We start from the raw sequence: 25752 nt of genomic DNA, 5'->3' as shown, positions 1-25752 counted from the left end.
TAAGAAGCGAATTAAGTCAAAGTTACAGTGCATGAAGGTAAAAATACACGGGTTCCCCTGACGTTGTGTTCTAAATGCGGTATTTTGAAGTCAAGGTCGAAATAGAACGAAGTTGAGTAAAGTCAGTAGAGTTTTTCGAGAACCGGCTTCTTTGGCTCGGCTCACTAAAAGGAACCAGCTCTTTCGGGGCCTAAACGGCTCTTCAGGTTGTTTTTGCTTCTTTCATCCCTATATGACCAAATATTATGTAAAATTATGCACAAAATGACCTCAAGGAAGGGGGAATAGAACAAAAAAGGAAAAAAAATACCAAAATGAAAAAGTAGTGAAAAGCTGACAAAAAAAAGAAACAAGAGGAAGAGAAAAAAGAAGGAACATTTCAGAAAAAAAGCCAGAAAAAAAAGACTTTGTGTGAACGCTCAGACCCGTGGAAAATTAGAGGGAACATTGGTCACCTTTAAAATTTTGTGTTTTCCATGAAAAAGTCACACTTTTATTTCTCAAATGAGTTGTCCAATGTCTGTGTTCTGAAGACCATATGAATTGCTTCCCTTTTTTTGGCCAGTCTCCGATATGTATGGCTTTTTCTTTGCCACTCTGCCTTGAGGACCAGCCTCTTGAAGTTGCCTTTTAACAGTAGATGTTGACACTGGTGTTGTTCAAGTACTACAGTAGTTAACCAAGCTCATAGTCGAGGACATGTGAGGTATCTAGAGTCCACAGTCTGAGAAATAACGTATCAGTACTTGACATTTTGCTACTTTTCTTTTTACACTGGTTAGAGCCCTTTTCTGAAGGAAGTAGTACACACTGTTGTAGGCAGTGTTCCCTCTAAGCTGCGCGCGTGCGCATTTGCGCACTACTCGCACATTCTCAGCGCACAAGAAAATCTAGCCAGCACACAAAAATGAGGGCTCAAAATTACTTATTAAGAAGCGACTTAAGTCACAGTTACAGTGCATGAAGGTAAAAATACACGGGTTCCCCTGACGTTGTGTCCTAAATGCGGTATTTTGAAGTCGAACGAAGTTGAGTAAAGTTAGTAGAATATGTCGAGAACCGGCTTCTTCGGCTCGGCTCACTAAAAAGGAACCGGCTCTTTCGGGTCCTAAACAGCTCTTCAGGTTGTTTTTGCTTCTTTAGTCCCAACATGACCAAAATATTAAGTAAAATTATGCACAAAATGACTTAAAGGAAGGGGGAATAGAACAAAAAAGAAAAAAATACCAAAATGAAAAAGTAGTGAAAAGCTGAGAAATAAAGAAACAAAAGGAAGAGGAAAAAAGAAGGAAAAATTTAGAAAAAAGACAGAAAAAAAGAAAAGAAAGAAATGTAGGAAAAAAGTAAATAGAGAACAAAAATAAAAAAGTAACAGCTCAGAAAAAATAAACACAATGAGACTTTTTTAAAAAGAATTTTTAAAAAAAGTAAAAAAACGGAAAAAAGAAGAAAAAGTTTGTGTTGCATTCAAATAATTTCCAATTATATCAAGTGAATCTTGTTGCCACTAAAAAACGTGATTGAGTACAGTTCTGTATCTTACAACCGACTAAATAAGCCCCCAAAAATGTTAATATTATGCGACAAAATATATCAGGAAATAAAAAGAAATGGATATCTTGTGAAAGAATTGTAAGAACAAACGACGTTTGTAGACCGTACAACCTTTGCAATAGTACATGAGTCAATTCATTCAAAAGAGAAAAATAATTTTGCATTGCCGGAAACTCAGCAAAATGTAACTTGATGTCAAGTTTCGGACATGTTTGATAATTAATTATCTTGCCACACTTGGGGTTATGGTGGCTCACTGTTGTTTCAAGCGTTGCTCACCGACTTTGTGTGAACGCTCAGATCCGTAAGGAAAATTAGAGGGAACATTGGTTGTAGGTGATCTTCAGTTTCTTGGCATTTTCTCACATGGAGTAGCTTTAGTTTCCTGAAACACTAATAGACTGTCAAGTTGTTGTTGTTGTCATTTATTTATTCTTAATATGCATCACAAGCAGTGCAAGGCTTCCTGATCATTGTAAAAAAAAATCTGGAAATGAAAACATGTAAAAATTGAAAAAAGAAAATGAGGACTCTACATAAAACCACAGAACGGAGTAATGGAAAGTTATCTTTCTGGCCATTCTGAACGTTTTATGTGATGCTCCAGTTCAGACCTTGGTACTCTGGTTCTAGAGGGCCGCATTTTCTACATGGAGGTCTCTCTTCTTCAACTCAGGGGATACAAATTATCATAAGCAAGCTGGCAGGAGCCAGTTAATAATCCTTGCGATTGGAATAACCTGTATTGGAGAAGAGCAACCTCAAAAATCATGCAGGACCTGGTATGACCCTCAAGGACTGGAGTGCCCAAGCTTGCTCCAGATATTCGACAAGCTCAGATGAAGGTCAGGTTGATTGCTTCTTTAACTAGCTTCACTGTTTCCAACTGTGTTAGCATCATTGCACAAGGGTATTCTAATCATCTACTAGCTTGCTAACACAATTAGCAAACACAATGTACTATTAGAACACTAGAAATGGGTGTCTGTCTTCATTGAAATAAACTGTGTTTTCCCTAAAGACATTTGTGAGGGACCAAAAACTTTTAAAAGGTACTGTGTATACAGTGGCTTGCGAAACTATTTGGCCCCCTTGAACTTTGTGACCATTTCAGACTTCAAACATCAAGATATAAAACTGTAATTTCTTGTGAAGCATCAACAAAAAGTGGGACACAATCATGAAGTGGAACACACTTTATTGGATATTTTAAACTTTTTTAACAAATAAAAAACAAAAAAGTGGGTGTGCAAATTTATACAGAAGTTCAGTGAGGATCTCTGAATGATTCAATGTTGATCTAAATGACTAACGATGGAATCCACCTGTGTGTAATCAAGTATCTGTATGAATGCATCTGCGCTGTGATAGTCTCAGAGGTCTGTTTAAAGCACAGATAGCATCAAGAAGAACAAGGAACACACCAGGCATGTCCAAGATACGGTTGTGGAGAAGTTTAAAAATGGATTTGGATACAAAAAGATTTCCCAAGCTTTAAACATCCCAAGGAGAACTGTGCAAGCAATAATATTGAAATAAAAGGAGTATCAGACCACCGCAAATCTACCAAGATCGGGCTGTCCCCCTAAACTTTCAGCTCATACAAGGGGAAAACTGATCAGAGATGCAGCAAGGAGGCCCATGATCACTCTGGATGAACTGCAGAGGTCTTCAGCTGAGGTGGGAGAATCTTTCCATAGGACAACAACCAGTCGTATACTGGAAGAGTGGCAAGAAGGAAGCCATTTCTTCAAGATATCCATAAAATGTGTCGTTTAAAGTTTGCCACCCGGGAGACACATCAAACATGTGGAAGAGGGTGCTCTGGTCAGATGAGACCAAAATCGAACTTTTTGGCAACAATGCAAGACGTTATGTTTGGCGTGAAAAGCAGCACAGCTCATCACCCTCAACACACCATCCCCACAGTCAAACATGGTGCTGGCAGCATCATGGTTTGGGCCTGTTTTTCTTCAGCAGGGACAGGGAAGATGGTTAAAATTGATGGGAATATAAATTGAGTCAAATACAGGACCATTCTCGAATAAAACCTGTTGGAGTCCGCAAAAGACCTGAGACTGGGACGGAGATTTATCTTCCAACAAGACAACGATCCAAAACATAAAGCACCACAAACATATCAGAATGTTACAATGGCCAAGTCAAAGTCCAGACCTCAATCCAATTGAGAATCTATAGAAAGAACTGTAAACCTCTGTTCATAAACGCTTTCCATCCAACCTCACTGAGCTCGAGTTGTTTTGCAAGGAGGAATGGGCAAAAATATCAGTTTCTCGATGTGCAAAACTGATAGAGACATAACCCAAGCGACTTGCAGCAAAAGGTGTCGCTACAAAGTATTAACTCAATGGAGCTGAATAATTTTACACACCAACTTTTTTGTATTTTATTTGTTAAAAACGTTTAAAATATCCAATAAGTGTGTTCCACTTCATGATTGTGTCCCACTTATTGTTGATTCTTCACAAGTAATTACAGTTTTACATCTTTATGTTTGAAGTCCAAATGTGGCAAAATGTCACAAAGTTCAAGGGGGCCAAATAGTTTCGCAAGCCACTGTATATCTTTATTGTTTGTATTCATCTATTCAGTGATTAAGATGTTGTGAATGTTTATGGAAATGTCACTAAATCTGGATTTGATTTCTGAAAGGATGCTACCTTCTAGTAGTATTCTTCCCTTGAGACATTATTATGTGATGTTATCTGTGTCCCGCAGAGAGAAATGTACATCATGCGTGAACTCCAACTGGCACTTGAACACGACGCGTTGGCTTCTTCACATCCTCTTTCCGTCCCACAAATCGATGTCCAGTCCACCATTAACATTACTCAGATGTTTGACGTCATATCTTACTACAAGGTACTCAACTAAGTGAAATAAACAGAGTACTTGGGTATACTTTTATGGATAAGACCAAACGAACTTTGGATGTCTGCCTTCAAACACCCTGTATACAGTCATCCCTCGGTTAACGCGGTTAATGGGGACCAAGACCACGCGTGAAAACTGAAAATCAGCGAAGTAGTGGCGCCCCTTCAAAAATGCTTAAAAAAACCTACACAGGTAAACAGTATACCCCCCTGTATACAGTACACCATATAGAATACGGGTAGCGAGAGAGAGAGAGAGTGAAATTCATGTTATAACAAAAAAAAAAAAAACCAAACTGTAAAATATGTTGTATTTACACGGAATAGGACTGCGGCGAAACCACTACGAACCATTCAGTATGATTATATTAACCGCTCTCAACCACATGCAGCAATCGCAGTTTATTTCGCTTGTTAACACTACCGGTTACATATTGAAAATAAAAACAGTGAAAATGTGATATTTGATGAGTGTTTGTAAAGCGTTTTGGGAAACAACAGTTAAAAAAATGGTCTGTGTTCATTTTAATGAAAGTGAAAGAGCTACCCTCTGACAATAACAACATACTTTAGCTAGCGGCATCGAACGGCTTTTACAACAAATACACAAAACCACACACAATTAGACATGTTTAGGTAATACAAACAACTGCTTGCTTTTGGTATAATAAAGTCAAACTTGAGATGAAATGTGACAGAAGAGAATATACTTGCGTCGCCGAGTTCCTCCATGATAAACTGAGCGCCACATAAGAAGGGGGTGAGGTGGGAGGAGTTAAAAGAGGGGGGGGTGAGCGAAGCAGTAACTCACCATGACTAAGCGTTGTGTCAGGGCCTCCCCCTCCCCTCCACAATAAGAGTGTCCACACCGTGTCCTCAGTTGACATAAGCTCGCGCTCAATGGTGCAAGTCAATAAATGCTTTTATTGAGGAGGTAAGGTATATTTTTTAGACCCGCGAAGCTCTGAACTGCAAACTGTGAGGTTCCACTGTATTTCCATAGGGATCATCTGTGCTGAGGATGCTGGCGGATGCTGTGGAGCAAAACATCTTTGACAAAGGAATGAAAGTAAGAGTTGACCCACACATATTTGTATTTTCCAATTTCGTATGGAAAAAAAATGTTCATTACTTCTTAAAAAATGAGTTGGACCAACAGTAAAATTTAAAAGGTGTCACAAAAGGGCAATCAAAAATGTACAGTACATATCAACATGCAGTGTTTCTCACCACAACAATCGGAAGTGAGATGCTATTAAAAGTAAATGTAGCTAATTGTCAGTATTTTTTTATGATAATGGCTCATTATTCTTGCTGTGCCTTCCACAAAATGGAACTATGTTGTAGTCCATTCCTTGTAAACTGAGAGCGACTCAATTGCTGCTTTTCAATGTTGTATAAAGACGCTGCCCTACTTACAAAAGGTTCCGGCCGATTGTTGAAGTTAAATTTGTTCGTAAGTTGCTTCAGTGCTGTATTTTGTATGTTTGTTTATATAATTAACTTGTACTGTTTAGCACTAAAAAAATAAACATTTCATAAAATAATATGCTCTATAAAGTTAAGTTAAACTTACTTTAGGAAGATGAGCTTCAAGAGTTAGGCGCCTTCCTCCTCCGTGGAAGAAAGTTGCAGAAAAAAAGGAATCCAACCATTTTCTCAACCGCATCAAGCTTTCTTTTTCCGCTTGTATTTTAAAATAAACGGCTCACCTCTTCTTTACACTCTACACCAACCATATCAAACTGATGCACAAGATATTAAACAATAAAAATGTCAAAGTTCTTAGCACGCTGGATATACAGTACAGTATGTTTACACACGAACTAGGAAGAGGAAGCAGATTTCTTCTTCGGGGTGGATAATGGGTGACTTCTCACAGCGCCACACGCCGGTAGTGGCGAAAAGAAGCACTACAGTACTGCTCTGTACTCGTAAAAAGGTGCACGCAATACGAAATCTAACTTACAGTGATGTCCGGATATTTTTCGACATCCCGAAAAAAATATTCGTATCTACCATTTTACGTAAGTCGAATGGTCGTAAGTAGGGGAGCATCTGTAATGTGTTGAAATCTACAAAAAGTAGTCATCCAGTTCCTTAGAATTATTCAATAATGTAATCAAGTAAAAAAAAAAAAAAGAATTCTACATAAATGCAAGCTACAACATTGCAGAACATCTGAAGCCAAACATTTATACTCTAGATCAGGGGTGCTCATTAAGTAGATCGTGATCTACGGGTGGATCACAGAGGTAGTACTGGTAGATTACAGGTAAGAGTATTCAGTAAACTGTATTTGTTGGGCTACCCCGTCGTTTCGTGGGCAATTGCAGCATGTGATAACGAACGTCACATTGCTCATGCTGCAGTAACAAAATGGAGAACTCCAATTTTTTTCAATGAAAGGTGTAATTTGTTTCAATTATAAATGTTTAGAAATTGGTATTGATTTTTTACTTAGGAGTTAATAAGCATTGAATGATCAAGAGTTCAAATGAAATGTAGGCTTTATATATCGTAAAATGTATGACACGGGGTTTTATCAATGAAGAGAAAATAATTTTAATTAATTTACTATTTAAGTATACAAATTTCAGTTACTAACCACAAACATAAGTACTGTGTTTGCTAGATTGAGTATTTCATCTTTTCCGAATTAGTCAATCTGCACGAAGGCGGTACAGTGTTACTTATTTCTTGCAGTATCATTGGACAAAAACATTGGCTATGGAAAAAAAGAGCAACTTAATCTTAGTCATGTAGGACTTTTGTGTCTTGTTTTTTCTCTAAATAGATTGTATATTTTCTGGCCATATGTCCAACTCCTACAAAAAGCTGGAAAAGTCATACCCTCTTCAGTGTTCTCGTTTGGCCGCGTCCCTGCGTCCTAGACGCATTATTTTTGCTGGGGACGCATCGTGTCAAATCAAGGTGCGTCCCCGGGACGCAACTTTTTTGACGAAATTGTCATTATCATTTTTTAACAAAGATTTACCGCACTCCAAACTTTTCGTCAGGCAGATCCGCCATTGTTGTTTTGGTCTCACGGTTCGAGTTTTCGTCTGCACGCCGATCTCCAGTTCGAGTTGTGAAGTGAAAGTCTTTTTAGAGAACCGGCTTTTTCGGCTCAACTCATTAAAGAGAGCCGGCTCTCAAACTGCTCACTTGCTTTGATGCATTATATTACGAATGATTATGTTGTTTAAAGAAGTTAAGAAGAAAAGCAAGTATAAAAGGAGAAAATGAATAAAGACAACTCTCCAATTGGACTCTTGGAAGACATGGGTTTTTGTTTTTTGGGTGTGTTTTTTTTCTTTTTGGTGAGAAATTATGTGTGCTTGTCAATATGTTTGTTAGTAATTTGGTTTGTTTTGTCAATGGAGGTGTTAGTAATTAATGTAGTGTTTCTGTATGCTTCAAAAATCAGTGAGACTCAATACAAAGCATGAGCAATCTAAATATTGTTTCATATAATGTACATGGGCTAAACCACCCCATCAAGAGAAAGAAGATATTGAATCAACTCAAGACATTGCAGAGCTCAATAGCCTTATTACAAGAGACACATTTGACCGAGATTGAACATAAGAAGCTAAAAAGAGAATGGGTGAACCAGGTGTTCTACGCATCCTATGGTAAAAGGAGGGGAGTAGCAATTTTACTTGGAAAAGGGGTGGCGTTTAAAGTCGAAAAAGAAGTGAAGGACAATCTGGGGCGATATATAATGATTATAGGGTCAATGGCCGGTTGGGAAATATCAATAATGAATGTTTATGCACCAGTTGAGGAAAAGGGGACATTTTTTCAAGTATTAGCTAAAGTAATAACCAACTGTGCGAAGGGAATGTTACTTATAGGAGGTGACTTTAACACTGTACAGAATTGCAAAGTGGACAAGTATCCTTCAGTACATGGAACAAACACAAAGAGGTCGAGGATGTTGAATAACATAACTAAAGAATTGGGATTGATAGATCCATGGAGAGAGAAGAATCCCCAAACTAAAGACTATACTTTCTATTCAAACCCGCATGGCAGCTATTCGAGAATTGATTACTTTTACATTTCAAGACAACATATGCATACAGTAGTAGAGTGTGGTATAGAGAATATTACTATAAGTGACCATTCTCCAATTACTTTGAAACTAAGTTTAGACAATGAACCCCATTTTAGGTATTGGAGGATGAATGTATCTCTCCTCTCAGATAAAAACGTAGTACAGGAAATAAAACGGTGTATAAAAGAATATTTCCAAATCAATGACAACAATGAGGTTTCTCCATCAATATTATGGGAAGGAGGGAAAGCTGTAATAAGGGGGAAATTAATTGAAATATCGTCCCGGCTGAAACGAATACGCTTAAAGGATCAGAAGGAATTGGAGGATAAGATTAAGGAACTAGAAGAAGAACATAAAAAAACACCAAGTGAATCCAGATTACAGGTATTAAAAATAACCAGAAGCAAATTAGATGAACTTTTGACAAATAAAGCAGAAGGGGCTCTGCGCTTTGTGAACCAGAGATACTATGAAATGGGCAATAGAGCCAGTCGACTGCTCGCCTTCCAACTTAAAAAGGCCCAAACAGATAGAATTATATCACAAATAAAACATCCTATCTCTAAACAATGTTTAGTAAAACCCAAAGGTATAGCAGAAGCATTTGCAGATTATTATAAAGAATTATACAAGGACTCAGAAAATGACTTAGATAGCTACACGGCACAAAACTTTTTAGGAAAACTACATTTACCGACACTAACAGGAGGGGATACATTAGAAATTATTCGCCCCATTACAAAACAGGAAATACAAGACACAATAAATAACTTAAAAATAAATAAATCACCAGGAACGGACGGATTCCCGGGGGTGTTCTACAAAAGCTTTAAGGAAGAATTAATACCAGTACTGCAGAAAGTATTTAGATAGATAGATAGGTATTCTCTAACAAAAGGAGATCCCCCCAAAGCATGGTCGGAAGCCATCATAACAGTCCTGCACAAAGAAGGAAAAGACCCAATATTGTGTGAAAGCTATAGACCAGTTAGTTTACTTTGTAATGATCTAAAAATTCTTACAAGCATACTTGCAAAAAGAATGCAGAAATTTATAGCGAAATTAATTAGAAATGATCAAACAGGGTTTATTCCGGGAAGGCAGGGTGCAAACAATATTAGGAGGATACTAAACATAATTACGAGCACAAAATCTAAGACCCAACCCTCGATGTTACTGAGCTTGGATGCACAAAAAGCTTTCGATGGGGTGAAATGGAGCTTCTTACATCAATCACTTATAGCCTTTGGCTTCCCTCCAATATTTGTTGAATGGGTGAAAATAATCTATAAAAATCCTAAATCTCGCCTTAGAGTAAATGGTCACTGTTCAGATTTCTTTGAAATCAAAAGAGGAGTCCGGCAAGGGGATTGTTTAAGCCCACTCTTGTTTGCAATAAGCATAGAACCACTCGCAGAATCAATTAGACAAAATGAGCAAATAAGGGGGATATTGGATGAAGGAGGAACAGAACATAAAATATCATTGTTTGCAGACGACCTGTTGGTAATGCTGGAGGAACCTTCGTTATCAATACCACCACTGTTGGAGAGCCTTAAAATATATGGAGAAGTAGCTGGGTATTCAAATAATGAGAGCAAATCAATAGCAATGATGATATCAGGAAAATGTCCAACAGATGTGAGTGAAAGATTTGATTTTAAATGGACAAATAAAGGGTTTAAATATTTGGGGGTGACCATTACACCACATACCACACAGCTGTTTGATGCAAATTATGGAATGTTGATAAAAGAAATAAGGAAAGATTTGGAAAAATGGGAAATTTTGCCCTTAAGTCTTATCGGCAGGATAGAAACAATCAGAATGAACATATTACCAAGACTATTGTTTCTGTTTCAATCCCTTCCAATTCTGATCCCGGCATCCACATTTAAAATGTTAAATAAGTTGATAGCAAAATTCCTTTGGCAAAACAAGAAACCTAGAATAAAATACAAAACCCTGTTAGCTCCTAAAGAAAAGGGGGGCCTAGACCTACCCAATATTAAATATTACTATTGGGCAGCTCAAATTAAAGCACTCATCTTGTGGATTACTACAGACAAAGATACGATATGGGTGGACATGGAGCAGCGATCTTGTCCAAATATGCCTGTGGAATCGTTACCATACATATCAGTCACGAGGTGGAATAAATTAAAAATCCAGAATGAATGGATTAAGGGAACTATTAAAACTTGGTCAACAATACAAAAAAAATTAAAAATATCAAGATCTGTGAATAGGGCTACCAAAATAGCGAAAAATCCAGACTTTAAACCTGGGGTTATGGAGGTAGGGTTTCAAAAATGGGCCCAAAAAGGACTGATGTTGATTACCCAAGTATTGGAAGCACAGGCAATGAAATCATTTGAACAACTCCAACAAGAATTTGACCTACCCAGAAATGATTTCTACAAATATTTGCAACTAAGACATTACCTCCAGAAACACGAGGAATGGGGGAAAATATGTAAGGAGCCGACTAAGGTAGAGCAATTATTAATATCGTATACAAAAGGACAATCAATAAAGGGGGTTATATCAAAACTATATAAAGCCCTGAGAATGGACCTCAGTAATGAGGACATGGCAGTTAAGGAAAAATGGGAACAAGAAACTAATGTAGCGATAAAAGACAACGAATGGGAAAAAACATTGAAAGAGGGACACAAAATAACCAACAGCCCGACATGGAGGGAGTTTGAATGGAAAGTAAAAATGCGATTCTTCTATACACCCTCTATCACTTCAAAGTATAAAAATACCTCGAATCTATGTTGGCGTAACTGTGGGGGGGTCGGAGACTTTACGCATATTTTCTGGAATTGCCCTGTAATATCAAATTTTTGGAGAAGTATCCAGAGAGAAATAAAATTAATCACTGGCTGGGAGTTGCGGTTGGACCCAAAGGCTTACATAATAGGAATTTTGCCAGAAGAATTACTATCTGGTCAACAGAAATATATACTAAGGGTAATGCTTCTGGTAGCAAAGAAAATGATCACAGTGTCCTGGCTGAAACCACAACCGCCTGACATAAAACAATGGAGAGACAAATTAAAGCAAATGTACATTATGGAAAAAATCACTGCAAGACTTCAACTGAAACTTGACCAATTTGAGAAAAGATGGAAGCCTATCACACAAATTTTACTTGATGTCTAAACACCTCCCCCTAATTATTATGTGTTTTTTTTTTTTTTTTTGTTTTTTTTTTTTTTTGTTTTTTTGTTGTTGTTTTTTTTGGGTGTATATTTTGATGTATTAATTTATATGTATATATATATATATATATATATATATATATATATATTTCTTTTTGTATGGATTTATTGTATGAGCATTTATTCTTATTTTCTATTAATAACATTTTTTGTTCTTTGTTGTTCCTTCTGTTATTTATGAGTGTGTCAAGTGTATATATTTTGTGTTGATGTAAGATGGGGGAATCAAACCTCTGTCAAAAATGGGTGTGAGAAATAAAAAGTTAAAAAAAAAAAAAAAAAGACAGGTTTGTGGTGATCCCTTTTAATCAGTATAGTACCAACAATAATTTAATGCAGAAAATGAATTAATAATTTGAATAAGAAAATGTATTACAGTAATCCCTCGGTTATCACGGTTAATAAGGACCAAAACCACCCGCGAAAAGTGAAAATCTGCGAAGTAGCGACGCCCCTTCAAAAATGCTTAAAACAAATAAATAAAAATATTATTTTCTTTTATTATTATTATTTTTTAGACCCGCGAAGCTCTGAACCCGCGAACGGTGAACCGCGAATTAGCGAGGTCCCACTGTATTCTACTTAATTATATTTGCATGTATTTTTTCCTTCTACAGTGAACGTCCAAGCTACTTCATTTTTGAACTTTTTTTTATAACAAACCTCATTCATGTCGAGCAACTCAGTGTCTCACAAGAAAATGTTCATTAACAATATATATGATATAAGCCTTATAAGTCAAACTCATTTTAACCCGGGGGCCACACGATAGAACAAACATTCTGTCGGGGGCCGGACTAGTAGATTAAAGAGAAAGAAAAAGAGAGATAAAGTAATAAGAGAAAGAGGGAGGGGAAAGGAGAGAGGGCGGGACAAAGAAAGAAAAAGAGATAGACGGAGAGAGCGTGAGAAGCAAAAGATAAAAAGTCATGAGAGAGGGGGAAAAGAAAGAAATCCAAAGAGAAATAGAAAGACAGAAAGAGAGAAAAGAAAGCGTGAATGGTAGGAGAAAGAGAAAAGAGAGAAAAGGAAAAAAGGAAGTCAGACCAAAAGAAGTTAAAAAGACACAGAGAGAGAAAGAAACAAAGAGCAACAAAGGAAGAGAAAAAGAGACACAGAGAGTGAAAGAGACAGAGACAGAGAGTGGGAGAAAAGGGGTGGAAATTTATTTTGTATTGTATTTATTTATTCAGCCAATATAAACCATAAACATGATAAATACAAGAAATCAAGAGGGGGGGAGGGAGAGAGAGAGAGACAGAGAGAGACAGAGAGAGAGAGAGAGAGAGAGAGAGAGAGAGAGAGAGAGAGAGAGAGAGAGAAATTAAATACAAGTACAGTGTCTTTGTTCGAGGCACCTGGCTTTGGCAACATCAAGTTGACATATTTCAACCAGCAGCTTGTTTTTCTCTTGCGCTTCTCTGAGTGTTGTCTCGCGGGCCGGAATCAATCCCTTAGCGGGCCTGATATGGCCCGCGGGCCGCCTGTTTGACACCTGTGATATAAGGAAACACATGTACAATACAACATGTTAAACTACATAAATAAACATGTTTGGAAAAAAAAAAAGATTTTTTTGTATTTCGTAAGGGAAAATACGACAGTTTGTAAGGGCATGGAGCACACAAAATTTTGGGGACCCATAGATCTCTGTTGGGACCCATAGATTTTTGAGCATGCGAGTCCCTAGGACCCATCACTTTTCACAGGTCAAATGAACACTGCCCTCTTGCAATTTACTGATTTCTATTTATCATGTAAACAACTCCAGAAAGAACACAGAAGCAAAACAAGTTGATTTTGTTCTTCTTTTAAGAACTACCTCAGTTCCTTCAAATTTGGAAATGCTGACCAGAATGACCTTTGGGGCGAGATACGAAAGGCAAGTTCACAAAATAACAACAGTTAGCCTTCACGTAGAACGAAAATCAACTTTTTAATTATTTCCCATGCCTTTAAGGCTGTTGTTGAGGATGGAGGTCACACCAATGTCGCCACGGTGATGGGTACATGGACGAATCAAAATGGATATCCTGTCATTACCATCAACACTACAAATGGAAAGATCACCCAGAGGCAATTCCTTTTCAACAGTTCTTTGGACTCTCGGTATGTTGTATTACATTTCCTGGCTATTTTATTATTGTTAATATACGTGAGTGGTGGGGTTTGACCGACAACCCAGCATAGAGACCACCACCAACACTGAAAATTGTATTTAAAAAATAGAAATTTGGAACATATGATACAAAATAATATGTAACTTCCCGAACCGAGGGCAACTATCGATGAAAACCAGTGTCTCTGGTATTGTGGTTTGAAAATTAACATTACCGTAAATTCTGGACTATAGAGCGCACCTGATTATAAGCCGCACCCACCACATTTTCAGAGGAAAACCGATTTTGTACATACACAAGCCGCACCTGGATATAAGCCGCATGCGCCCACCTTAAAAAATGGTAACACAAACATTAAATTGATCCAGACCCGACTTCAAGTCCCGCGGTTGAAACTAAATGTCCTTCATTGAAGTACACAGTCCAAAAATCACAGCCGGCAAAAGGAACGGAAAATGATTCCGATACTTAAGGTTTGATGCAGACCTGCAGAGTACGGGTACCCGTTGAAACTAATCCAAGGAAAAAAAGTCTATATTTCCAAAGGTAGGGGTGGGAAAAATATATATCCACTGTTGTCCGCCGCGACAACAGGTCTCACTCAACTTTACCCCACTTCCCGTCAGCCCGCCTTTGCTCCGCCCCTCTTTTTCGCAAAACATATCAGAATAAGTGTCTCAAATTAATACATTACAAAAATATACAGTTGCAAATACATATTACACATGGGTTATGCATATTTACAAAGAAAGACGGTACACCGAGAGAGTTTTCAAACCTTTAATAATAATAATAATATAACTTTCATCCCAAACGGTGCCTGACAGGGCAGTTAATGGTAGCAACACGCTAGCAACACCCGCTCGCAACACAGTAAACGGGTCTGTTAAAAAAACATACCGTACTTGTAAAAATCACGGTAAACCGTCCTCGACTTTGTCCGAAAAAGTTGCCTTTCGCATGCGGCCAGTTTTAGTGAAGTTGCAGTCTTCCTCGGCGCATATATTCCACCGGTCTAAATCTTACCTTTTGTACTCGAGCACCGCTGGCGGCCGTTAGAAAAATTACATAAATTGGCCGCATCACTGAATAAGCCGCGGGGTTGAAAGTTTGGGGAAAAAGTAGCGGCTTATAGTCCGGAATTTACGGTAGGTAAACTTTACAGTTACACGGTACTGTCTCACAAAGTTCATTTACAAACCTGAGGGGATAATTGTTTCTACTTGTGATAAGTTTTTAGTTTAGTAGACACTCAATAAAAGGAGGGAAGACATCAATTAATGTTGAACTTGCAAGGAGAACATGAGAGAACTGTACAAACAAGCCTCAGATAAGAAAAATTTAATCTGTTGCAAAGACCTCAGATAAGAAAATTCCAATCATCCCTAAAAAGGTGTGGAATCAAAGAACAGCAACATGATTGGTCGAGTGGGCCACTGTTGCAAAAATTGCAAAATAGTAAAAAATAATGAATAACAGTGATAGTAGTCCAAATAAAGTACCACTCTAGCATCTACTTTTCTGGTGTCCACTTGTAAAAATGTAAACAAGCAGAAATAAACGTATCAACTCAATAAAATGATACTCAAAGTTCTTGTTCTGTTGGCCGGTAGTTTTGTTCTTTTTAAATTATATGTGATTTATTCCAACAATTAAGTAAAAAAGGATAAAATGATATGTTTCAGCTATATCAGAATTTTTTTTCTAACTTCAAGTACTTTTCTCGTTTTTGGGGGGGAAAAGTAATATAAATAGTATTACACTACCGTTCAAAAGTTTGGGGTCACCCAGACGATTTTGTGTTTTCCATGAAAAAGTCACACTTTTATTTGTTTGTGTTCTTTTGCCTGTATTAATCTCTTAGTTTTATTGGCCAGTCTCAAATATGGCTTTTTTTTGCCACTCTGCCTTGAAGGCCAGCATCTGGGTATCACCTCTTCACTGTAGATGTTGACACTGGGGTTTTGCAGGTACTATTTAACCAACCTGCTAGTTGTGGAGCTGTGTAGGGATCTTTCTGGCTTTAATTTTGAAAATTGTTAAGATTAAAACAATTGATTCTTTACGACAATCAGCAAACAAATCTTCCTCTAGGTTTTGCTTGTGCTCCACCATAAATCTTTTTTTCCCTGAAGATTCCTAAAATTTACTACACTGATAAAAAAAAAAAAGTTAGTACTTTGAGTTATTTGAGTTCTGATATGAATTACTAATCCAAAGTAAATGGATTCAATGAGCCGAGACAAATCTTTTTATATGGACCACTGCCCCTCGACCAGATCATGCCTCTATGGGCGTGGTCTTAGATTTTTGAGACCACCAGGATCGGATGACGGTGTTTGAAGTTGCTAAACTTGTTAAAAGGCCAAAGAAGTGATAAGTCTGTGTAATGTTCTGTACTTGAGAATGCCCCTCCAATCGTCATAATTTCGTACGGTAAGAACATTATTGTATGAATACATACCTTTGGATGTTTTATTACATTCAAACCTTCATCTTACCAGATTTCATTAGTACATAGTTAATTGATACGTTCGGGTACTTTCCAAAAGGGGACGCCGTCGTTCCATCCATTCTAAAGCGAGCCACCCGAAACAAAGAAGGTGGAAGTCATTTTTGTGCTGGGCCTATTTGCTCTACACCTATAAGGCATTTAGAGTCTCTAATTTGAGAAATGATGTACTTGACATCTTACTACTCCTTGCTACTCTCGTTAGAGCCTGTCTCTGCTGTTTTTTGAAGGGAGTAGTACACATTGTTGTAGGATATCTTCAGTGGCAATTTCTCCCAAAAAATAGCCTTCATCCCTAGACCAAGAATGGACTGCCGAGTTTCACGCAAAAGTTCTCTTTTTCTGAACATTCTGAAAGTTAAATTACACCCAAAAATGTGATGTTCCAGATACTCGACTAGCTCCGTTTTTCCACATGGTGGTGGTTTTGTAGGTTCTTTAGCTGTTTTGTCGGTTCTCTAGTCAACTAAACTGTTCACAGCCGGGTTAACACCATTGCACAAGGGTTTTCTAATTATCAATTAGCCTTTGACTACAAGAGCAAACACAATGTAGCAATCGAACGCAGTGCTGATGCCGTTGCTGGGAACGAGCCTTCATACACCAATGTAGATATTGCGTTAAAAAAAAAACATTTGCAGCTAAAGTAGTAATTTACCACTAAGTAAATGTATGGGTTACATACTTGATTAGTTTTATGTTATCTTCATTGAAAAAATAACCCAATCCTCTTATCACATTTCTAAGCGACCACAAACCTGTGAACAGTAGTGTAGATTAGAAAAAATGTTTAAAACTTGTTATTTAATGTGCAAACGATACTGTGTTGGGCTATCACAAAATCTCAATTGAACCATTGATATTTGAAAAAAATACATTGTATACCGGGCAGCACGGCGGTGCAGTGGTTAGCGCGTGGGCGGCACAGTTCTAAGGTCTTGGGAACCTCCTGTGTGGGTTCAAATCCAGCTACCAGACTTCCTGTGCGGAGTTTGTATGTTCTCCCCGTGCTTGCGTGGGTTTCCTCCGGGCACTCCGGTTTCCTCCCACATTCCAAAGACATGCATTTCAGGTGGATTGCCTGGTCCAAATTGTCCCTAGGTGTGAATGAGCGAGCGAGTTGTCTGTCCCTGTGTGCCCTTGATTGGCTGGCAACCAGTTCAGGGTGTCCCCTGCCCACTGCCTGATGATTGCTGGGATGGGCTCCAGCACCCCCGCGACCCTACTGAGGATAAGCGGTGCAGCTAATGACATGAGATGAGACATTGTATACCAGAATGTATTTTGACTCAGTATGATAAAGAAAACCCTCTTTTTTTCAGCTATTTGTGGCATATCCCCATCCGAGTGATGTCAAACACATCGGGAACTGATCTCATCTGGTTGAACAGCAGAAGTGCAGGTAAGAGATCAACATCGAGTTCCATTTTTTCTCTTTTAATCAAAGTCTCAAAAGCAATTGTAAAACATATGAGTCTTAGGCTGCATTAAAGTAACAAAATCGCCCAAGAGAAAGGTCCCAGAGACCCATCAATTTTGGCATTTATGAATAAATATACATGCTGACATCTACATGTTATGTTTCATGTATATATATATATATATATATATATATTAAAGATTATTCTCGTCAAATTGGCTTTAAAACACTCACAATTTAGGCAAAATATTATATTAGGTCCTTAGTAAATTTGATATTTAGTTTTGTACGATCACTATAGTTGAATTTTTGTAGTATTCCTGTGGTGGGACTTTTTCGTGTTTCCATATGATTTTTGTGGTATTTCCGTAGTGCTTTTGTAGTAGTAATGTATATTTATTTTTGTAATGTTTTAGTATTTTCATATTTTTGTAGTATTTCCGTACTATTATTTGAGTAGTATTACTGTAGATGTATTTTTTTTGTAGTATGTATGTATTGTAGTATTACTGTAAATGTATTTCTGTTGTAAGTTTTCTTTTCATGATTAAAACAAAATAATATTTTAGATCCCCGTATCAAGCTTTAAATTTGCTATATTGTTTTGTCGTAATTTTGCTGTGTTTCTATAGTAGTATTTCTGCAATGTAGTATTCTTTTTGTTTTATTTCTGTAGTTTGTTTTTTTTCCTTTGAGATTGAAAGAAAAATACAATTTTAGGTCCCCGTTTTAAGCACTTAATTTGATATTTAGTTCTGGAGTAATTTTGTAGCATTTCTGTAGTGCTATTTTGGGAGTAGACACCCAATGGGGACGTCTAATAAAAACGAAATTTTCTATGAGTATATATATATATATATATATATATATATATATACAGGCACAGTTCTAAGGTCTTGGTAACCTCCAGTGTGGGTTCAAATCCAGCTACCGGACTCCCTGTGCGGAGTTTGTATGTTCTCCCCGTGCTTGCATGGGTTTCCTCCGGGCACTCCGGTTTCCTCCCACATTCCAAAAACATGCATTTCAGGTGAATTGGCCGGTCCAAATTGTCCCTAGGTGTGAATGAGCAAGTGAGTGTCTGTCCCTGTGTGCCCTGCGATTGGCTGGCAACCAGTTCAGGGTGTCCCCTGCCCACTGCCCGATGATTGCTGGGATGGGCTCCATCACCCCCGCGACCCTACTATATATATATATATATATATATATATATATATATATATATCATCTCATCTCATTAGCTGCACCGCTTATCCTCAGTAGGGTCGCGGGGGTGCTGGAGCCCATCCCAGCAATCATCGGGCAGTGGGCAGGGGACACCCTGAACTGGTTGCCAGCCAATCGCAGGGCACACGGGGACAGACAACTCACTCGCTCATTCACACCTAGGGACAATTTGGACCGGCCAATTCACCTGAAATGCATGTTTTTGGAATGTGGGAGGAAACCGGAGTGCCCGGAGGAAACCCACGCAAGCACGGGGAGAACATACAAACTCCGGACAGAAATTCTGGAGCTGGATTTGAACCCACGCAGGAGGTTCCCAAGACATGAACTGTGCCGCACATGCGCTAACCACTGCGCCGCTATATATATATATATATATATATATATATATACATAAAATTCATTGTCATTATTTTCTGACCATTTGCATCGCCGGGCCGGATTTAAAAGCCTCATAGGTCTCATTTGACCTGCGCTCCATAGTTTGTCCACCACTGTTTTAGAATGTATATAAATCCCAAATAATTGTCTGTATAATTAAAGCCTATGTTCTATTTCCAAGGACTAGTTTGAACACAGCTTTCAATTTATTATTATTGCTGACAGACTATAAATTAACAGCACATTGACCTGTTTTATGATGTTTAAATGACTATAACTTTTTACAGTATTCTATGTACTCTACTACATCACTCTTGTATTTTCTTGATTTTTTTCTCATTTCAATCCGTTACAACATTTCCTTGGGATCAGCTAAAGACCCATTCATTTCCAAGCACGGAGAGTGGATTCTGGCAAATGTCAATTGTACCGGCTATTACCGAGTCAACTACGATGAAGAGAATTGGAATCGGCTCCTCTTTCAGCTGGATTCAAACCCAGAGGTCGGTACTAAGTCACAAGTAAATCGAGTTGTATAACTACCAGGAGGCATTGAGTACATTTACTGTTAATTCCGGACCACAAGCCACTACTTTTTTGCACGTTTTAAACAATGTGGTTTTAACGCTGTGGCTTAGTCTTGGAAAACAGCAAGCTGCTCTTTTTTACAATGCATGTGCTCTAACTACAAAACACTGGAGTGATGTTTGGAAGCATTTATGACGCCCTTCAAAGATATTATTCCATGTTTATTCGTATAATACATAACAGGAAGTTTGACAATACTTTATTATTATATCAACAAAATATTCACTATATTTTAAATTTTTGCCCACAAATCAAGTCCTCAATTTATCCATTCAAATTGAAATGCAGTAGAAGTTATCCATCCACAACGCTACGCTTCCCTTTCTGTATCTTAGGGATCAGTGTCAGGCTGCTGAAGTTTTCTTTAATGCTCGAGTAACAGTGACAAGCAAATGCAAATTGGTCAAACCACCAATAACAACACAAAAAGACAACTTTTAATGTCTGTGATGCAATATGGCACTATTCTCCACAGGATGGTTTCCCTGACGCTGTCGTCCAGAAATATAGAGCTCACAATTTATGCCACGCAGACCTCATTTTGCGATTTCTTTTGGCACGCTACGAAATATGTGCTCGTCCTAGTAATTGCCATTCAAGTTAGAATACTGCACAGTAAACATACAAATTGAATCTCATGAATGGTCATATGATCTGAAAACATGTGACGTAAACAACTCTGTACACAGACGAAATTGATTTTTGTTGGTAATTTCGAGCATGCTGCCATCTACACACGCATAAAAATCTCATTATGCCTTAAATTAGACTCCGAGTGAAAATCCACCTTGTAAAACGTGGAATATTTGAGTGTCTTCGTAACATCGCACAAAAATCAGATTCACTCATTAATTTTCTGAACCGTTTATTCTCACTATGGGCCAGTGTTGGGCGTGTGACTGAAAAAGTACAGTGGTACCTTTACTTAAGAATCTAATTCAATCTAGTCGCTTTGTAACCTGAAACATTTGTAAGTACGGACGCCTTTTTGAATGTAAATGTGCTCACCCGTTCCAAGCTCCGCAAAAGTATTATACATTTTTTAATAAATCATAAGAGCATCAGAACAAGAAACAAATACGTATTCAAATTAGAATACTGCACAGTAAACATATAAATTGAGGCAAATCATGGAGAAAAAACATAGAGGAAATAATAAAATATAAATTTACCTTTTAACTGGCCTCTGTTTTTCTACTGGTCCTCAGCAGTGTTTTTGCCTCGTGTTTCTTGAAAAACTGATCCAATGACGTCAGCTCTTGCTGGCTTTTGACAATCCGTGGAAATTGCATGAGGCAGACATCATCAAAATGAGCGCTTGCCTGACCTGTCAACACCTTTTCTAGTTGATTCATTTCCATAAATTCTGAGACTTCATGAAATTTTGACAAAATGGCTTTACTTTGGGCTGATGGAATAATTGCGGTATCCTCCTTTTTGTCGTCTCTGATCGCTTCCTGCATGGCGGTGTGTGTTTTTTTTTATACTTTTCTATTAACTCCTGCTTTGTTTTGATGGCCAGCAAAAGTCTCATTTTTTTCCTCCTTGTCCACTTCTCTGCATGTCATTTGTGGGGTCCATTGTGAATGGTAGCTCTTCATAGCTGTACCATAAAGTAGACTGTTGACATAGCAGGAAGGGGACACGAAGAGCATGCCAGGATTCACGCATACGCACTGGGTTGCCGGGTAGAACTCCATTAGCGGCAAATGGCAGTGCGCACTGTACTGTATTTTTGACTTTGTATCCTGCCCGGAGATGGCTGGGATGGGCTCCAGCCCCCCCGCGACCCTAATGAGGATAAGCGGTACGGCTAATGAGATGAGATGAGATGAGATCCTGAAACATCTTTGTAACTAGAGGCAATATTTTCCCGTTTATGTACTGTGTAACTTTAAAATGTTGTATGTAGAGACATTTGTAAGTAGAGGTACCAGTGTAATTAGTTATGTTACCAGCTAATTAATTTAAAAAGGAATTTAGTTACACCCCAGATTACTGACACCAAAAAGTAGTGTGCTACTCTGAAAGTAACTTTTTAGTTAGAAATTCCCGTAAATACTTTCATCAAAACTTACTCCCTAAAACTGCCATAAAATAGCAACATAATGAAAGAAATACAAGAAAACATTTACACCAACCTGAGTAAGCAGTGAACTATTTTCTTTTTTCTTGCCTTTTGTAATCTTGAAGTCTTGCAAACTTCAACTTCAAGATCTCCTTCTCCATTTCTGGGTACTGTCCGATGCATTTTCTTTTTTTCCTCTAGGCATGGTGTATTGCAAAAAATATTTTACAAATAAAAAACATAAATTTTGCAAACCTCTTCTTTTTTAACTTTTGAACACTTTTTAATCTCCTAGGTTACAAAAGCAGATCCGCCATCAAAGAACAGCGACATGATTGGGCGATAGTGACAATGATGTAAACAGTTCATAACAGTTAAATAATAATAATAATAATAATTTCCTTGTATTGTCATTCTGTGTAACAATGTACACAGAACGAAATGTCGATTGCACCTGACCCGTTGTAGCGAGCCGATGCAGCCGCAGCCAACAGAGGGCGCCGCCGACCACTTTTTAAGTCTTAAAACAACCAACGGCGCATAATAAGGAACTGGCATCCTATGCAATCTCTTTCGCAGGTGTCCAATATTAAAATCAGAATAAAATGATCACTACTTGAAATCCCTGCTCAAACTCAGACTGAACATAGCAGTGTCAGTAAAACAATAACAGGCAAAAAATACTCTTGTAGCAAAAAACCCAGAGCCTGGCAACAGTCCAGACTATGGAGACTTGAGCTGCAAAATTGAGAGTTGCTGTTTTTCCTTTTCTCTTACCTTTCTCCACATGGGATGAATTTATCATTTGATCTGAGACGCCATATGGCTAAATAATTGGACAACCACTACCATGTGGAATAAAATCCCAATCAACTACAGTGGAACCTCGGTCCTCGACTATAATCCGTTCTAGAACCCTGTTCGAAAACCGATTTGTTCGATCACCGAAATCATTTTTCCCATTGAAAATAATGTAAATCGTTTTAATCCGTTCCAACACTCTGAATGTTTACTTTGAATGTTTAACATAAAAGCTAAAGCTAACCCAGGCTAATTGTACGTTCGCGTTATCGTAATCTTCAGTACGCTAACATGAACGTGTAAAAATAAAAGAATCAGGTCGTTTACAAGTCATTTAGCACCCGGGTCTCCACAACAAGTGGTGAGCGGTTCATTGGAAAGGGGGCTGCGTCCCAACACCCTGAATGTTGGGCTCCGTTCCAACACCCTGAATGTTTACTTTGAATGTTTAATGTAAACATGAAGCTAAACCAGGCTAATCGTACGTTCGCGTTATCGTAATCTTCCGTACGAAAGATTACGCTAACATGAACGTGTAAAAATAATAAAAAGGATAAAGAAAAGAATTATGAATAGGTTTTCTTACCTTTGTGGTGGTCAGTAGAAGCCATGCTGTATTCCCTAGCAAGATCAGACACTCGCACACCGCCTTCATATTTTGCTATTATTTCTTTCTTAAATGCAATAGTTGTACGCACTACTTTTCTTTTTTCACCTTTGCTGCTTGCACTGACTTTCTTCTGAGGCATAATTAGTGGTTAAAACACTTCGTACACCTATATTAAAAGCGAAAGCAAAACGAAGCACGTCCGCACGCGATAGCAGTTGGTCAGGAAAAGAGCGATCTACACCCGTACGCCGCTCAGCATCGCACCCTAGCGTACGCACTCACTCATTACCGGCGTTCGAACTCCGATTTTTTGACTGAACAGCGAAGCAAGAATTTCTCGAAATTTTTGGTCAGACTCCGATTTGTTCGAACTGAGAGGCGTTCGAAAACCGAAGTTCCACTGTACTGTATTAGAATTATTCTTGAGATATGTCTATAAATGAAACGTCATCCCACACGTATACGAACGGTAATACATTTTGTATTCTTCCAAAAGTTGAAAACGTAAGAGCACAGTTCAGATTTCTTTAAGACAATCATTTTCATAGTGTCATTGAGCTCTATTTTTTTTACCTGGACTGAGTACAAGACACTTCCCTGATGGTAAAGGGGCCTCGTTGGGGAAGTCCCTGAGACGTGCACCCTGTAAGCCTAACCCTGCTGTAAGTTTCTGTGATCCAACCATAGTACTTTAGAAAATCACAATTTAACAACCAAGATCGTAAGCAATGTTCTCTCTAAGCTGCGCGCGTGCACAGTCGCACACTGCCCGCACATTCTTAGCGCACAAGAAAATCTAGCCAGCTCACAAAAATGAGGGCTCAAAATTCCTAATTAAGAAGCGAATTAAGTCAAAGTTACAGTGCATGAAGGGAAAATTACACGGGTTCCCCTGACGCTGTGTTGTAAATGCGGTATTTTGAAGTCAATGTCGAAGTAGAACGAAGTTGAGTAAAGTCAGTAGAGTTGTTCGAGAACCGGTTTCTTCGGCTCGGCTCACTAAAAGGAATCGTCTCTTTCGGGTCCTAAACAGCTCTTCAGGTTGTTTTTGCTTCTTTCATCCCAACATGACCAAAAATTATGTAAAATTATGCACAATATGACTTAAAGGAAGGGGGGAATAGAACAAAATGAAAAAAATACCAAAATGAAAAAGTAGTGAAAAGCTGAGAAAACGAGAAACAAAAGGAAGAGAAAAAAAAGAAAGAAAAATTAAGAAAAAAGCCAGAAAAAAAGAAAATAAAGAAACAAAGGAAAAAAGTAAATAGAGAACAAAAAGAAAAAAGTAAAAGCTAGGAAAAAATAAATACAATGAGATTTCTTTTAAAGGAATTTTTAAAAAAGTAGAAAAAACACACAGAAAAAGAAGAAAATGCTTGTGATACATTCAAATAATTTCCAATTCTATCAAGTGAATCTTGTTGCCAACATTGTACTTCCACTAAAAATGTGATTAAGTACAGTACTGTATCTTGCAACCGAGTAAATAAGCCCCCAATAATGTTAGTATTATGCGACAAAATATATCAGGAAAAAAAAAGAAATGGATATCTTGTGAAAGAATTGTAAAAACAAATGACGTTTGTCGGCCGTACAACCTCTGCAATAGTACATTAGTCAAATTATTCAAAAGTGAAGTTGTTTTTGCAATGCCGGAAACTCAGCAAAATGTAACTTGATGTCAAGTTTTGTTTGATAATGACTTAGTTGCCACACTTGGGATTTCTGTTGCTCACTGTTGTTTCAAGCGTTGCTCACTGACTTTGTACGCTCAGACCCGTGGAAAATTAGAGGGAACATTGGTCATAAGCACTTAAAATCTTCCTAACAAGCAGTGTCAGCGGATCGAAATTTATAATTAGAATTGTCATTATTGTCATTGATATACAAACTAATTGCGTGGCTCAAAGGGATCGACTAGCATTTCTATTTTTTTGCTATTGGGATGAAAAATCTGACGTAATAATTATCGTGCATCCATAATGGTCGCTTTGCTTGTGTGGCCCCTAATCAAGGGTTCACCACTGCTGTCAGGTTCAACTGTGTTCTTTAAGTCTGCCTCTGAACCGACAATGTCTGAATAAATGTTTTAGAATGCAATTTTTTAGCTAAAATGTGAATTGAACCTGTCAAGCACATTGTTTTCAAAATCTGTCTCCCCATATTCTTTACTCTTTAGCTTATTCCGGTGATGAACAGAGGGCAACTCATTGACGATGCATTTAATTTGGCAAGGTACTGATGTTATTATTGTCTTCTATCTTTTAATTGGAATATTGAC

General features: G+C 37.9%; 1 protein-coding gene across 1 annotated transcript in view; it reads left to right on the top strand.

The window, feature by feature from the left end:
* anpeplb (alanyl aminopeptidase, membrane like b) overlaps positions 1–25752 on the top strand; it is a 48790-nt gene that overhangs the window by 14807 nt on the left and 8231 nt on the right. Inside the window, exons 7-13 of the mRNA XM_088339705.1 lie at positions 4294–4437; positions 5452–5517; positions 13561–13630; positions 13724–13853; positions 17699–17778; positions 19777–19907; positions 25651–25706. Coding sequence (XP_088195831.1) covers positions 4294–4437; positions 5452–5517; positions 13561–13630; positions 13724–13853; positions 17699–17778; positions 19777–19907; positions 25651–25706 — 677 coding nt within the window. The remainder of the gene's footprint in view (positions 1–4293; positions 4438–5451; positions 5518–13560; positions 13631–13723; positions 13854–17698; positions 17779–19776; positions 19908–25650; positions 25707–25752) is intronic.

This window comes from Urocampus carinirostris, chromosome 7, assembly GCF_059441175.1.
Source record: "Urocampus carinirostris isolate Australia breed hairy pipefish chromosome 7, RoL_Ucar_1.0, whole genome shotgun sequence".
Lineage (NCBI taxonomy): Eukaryota > Metazoa > Chordata > Actinopteri > Syngnathiformes > Syngnathidae > Urocampus > Urocampus carinirostris.
This window is presented reverse-complemented; position numbering and strand designations above follow the sequence as displayed.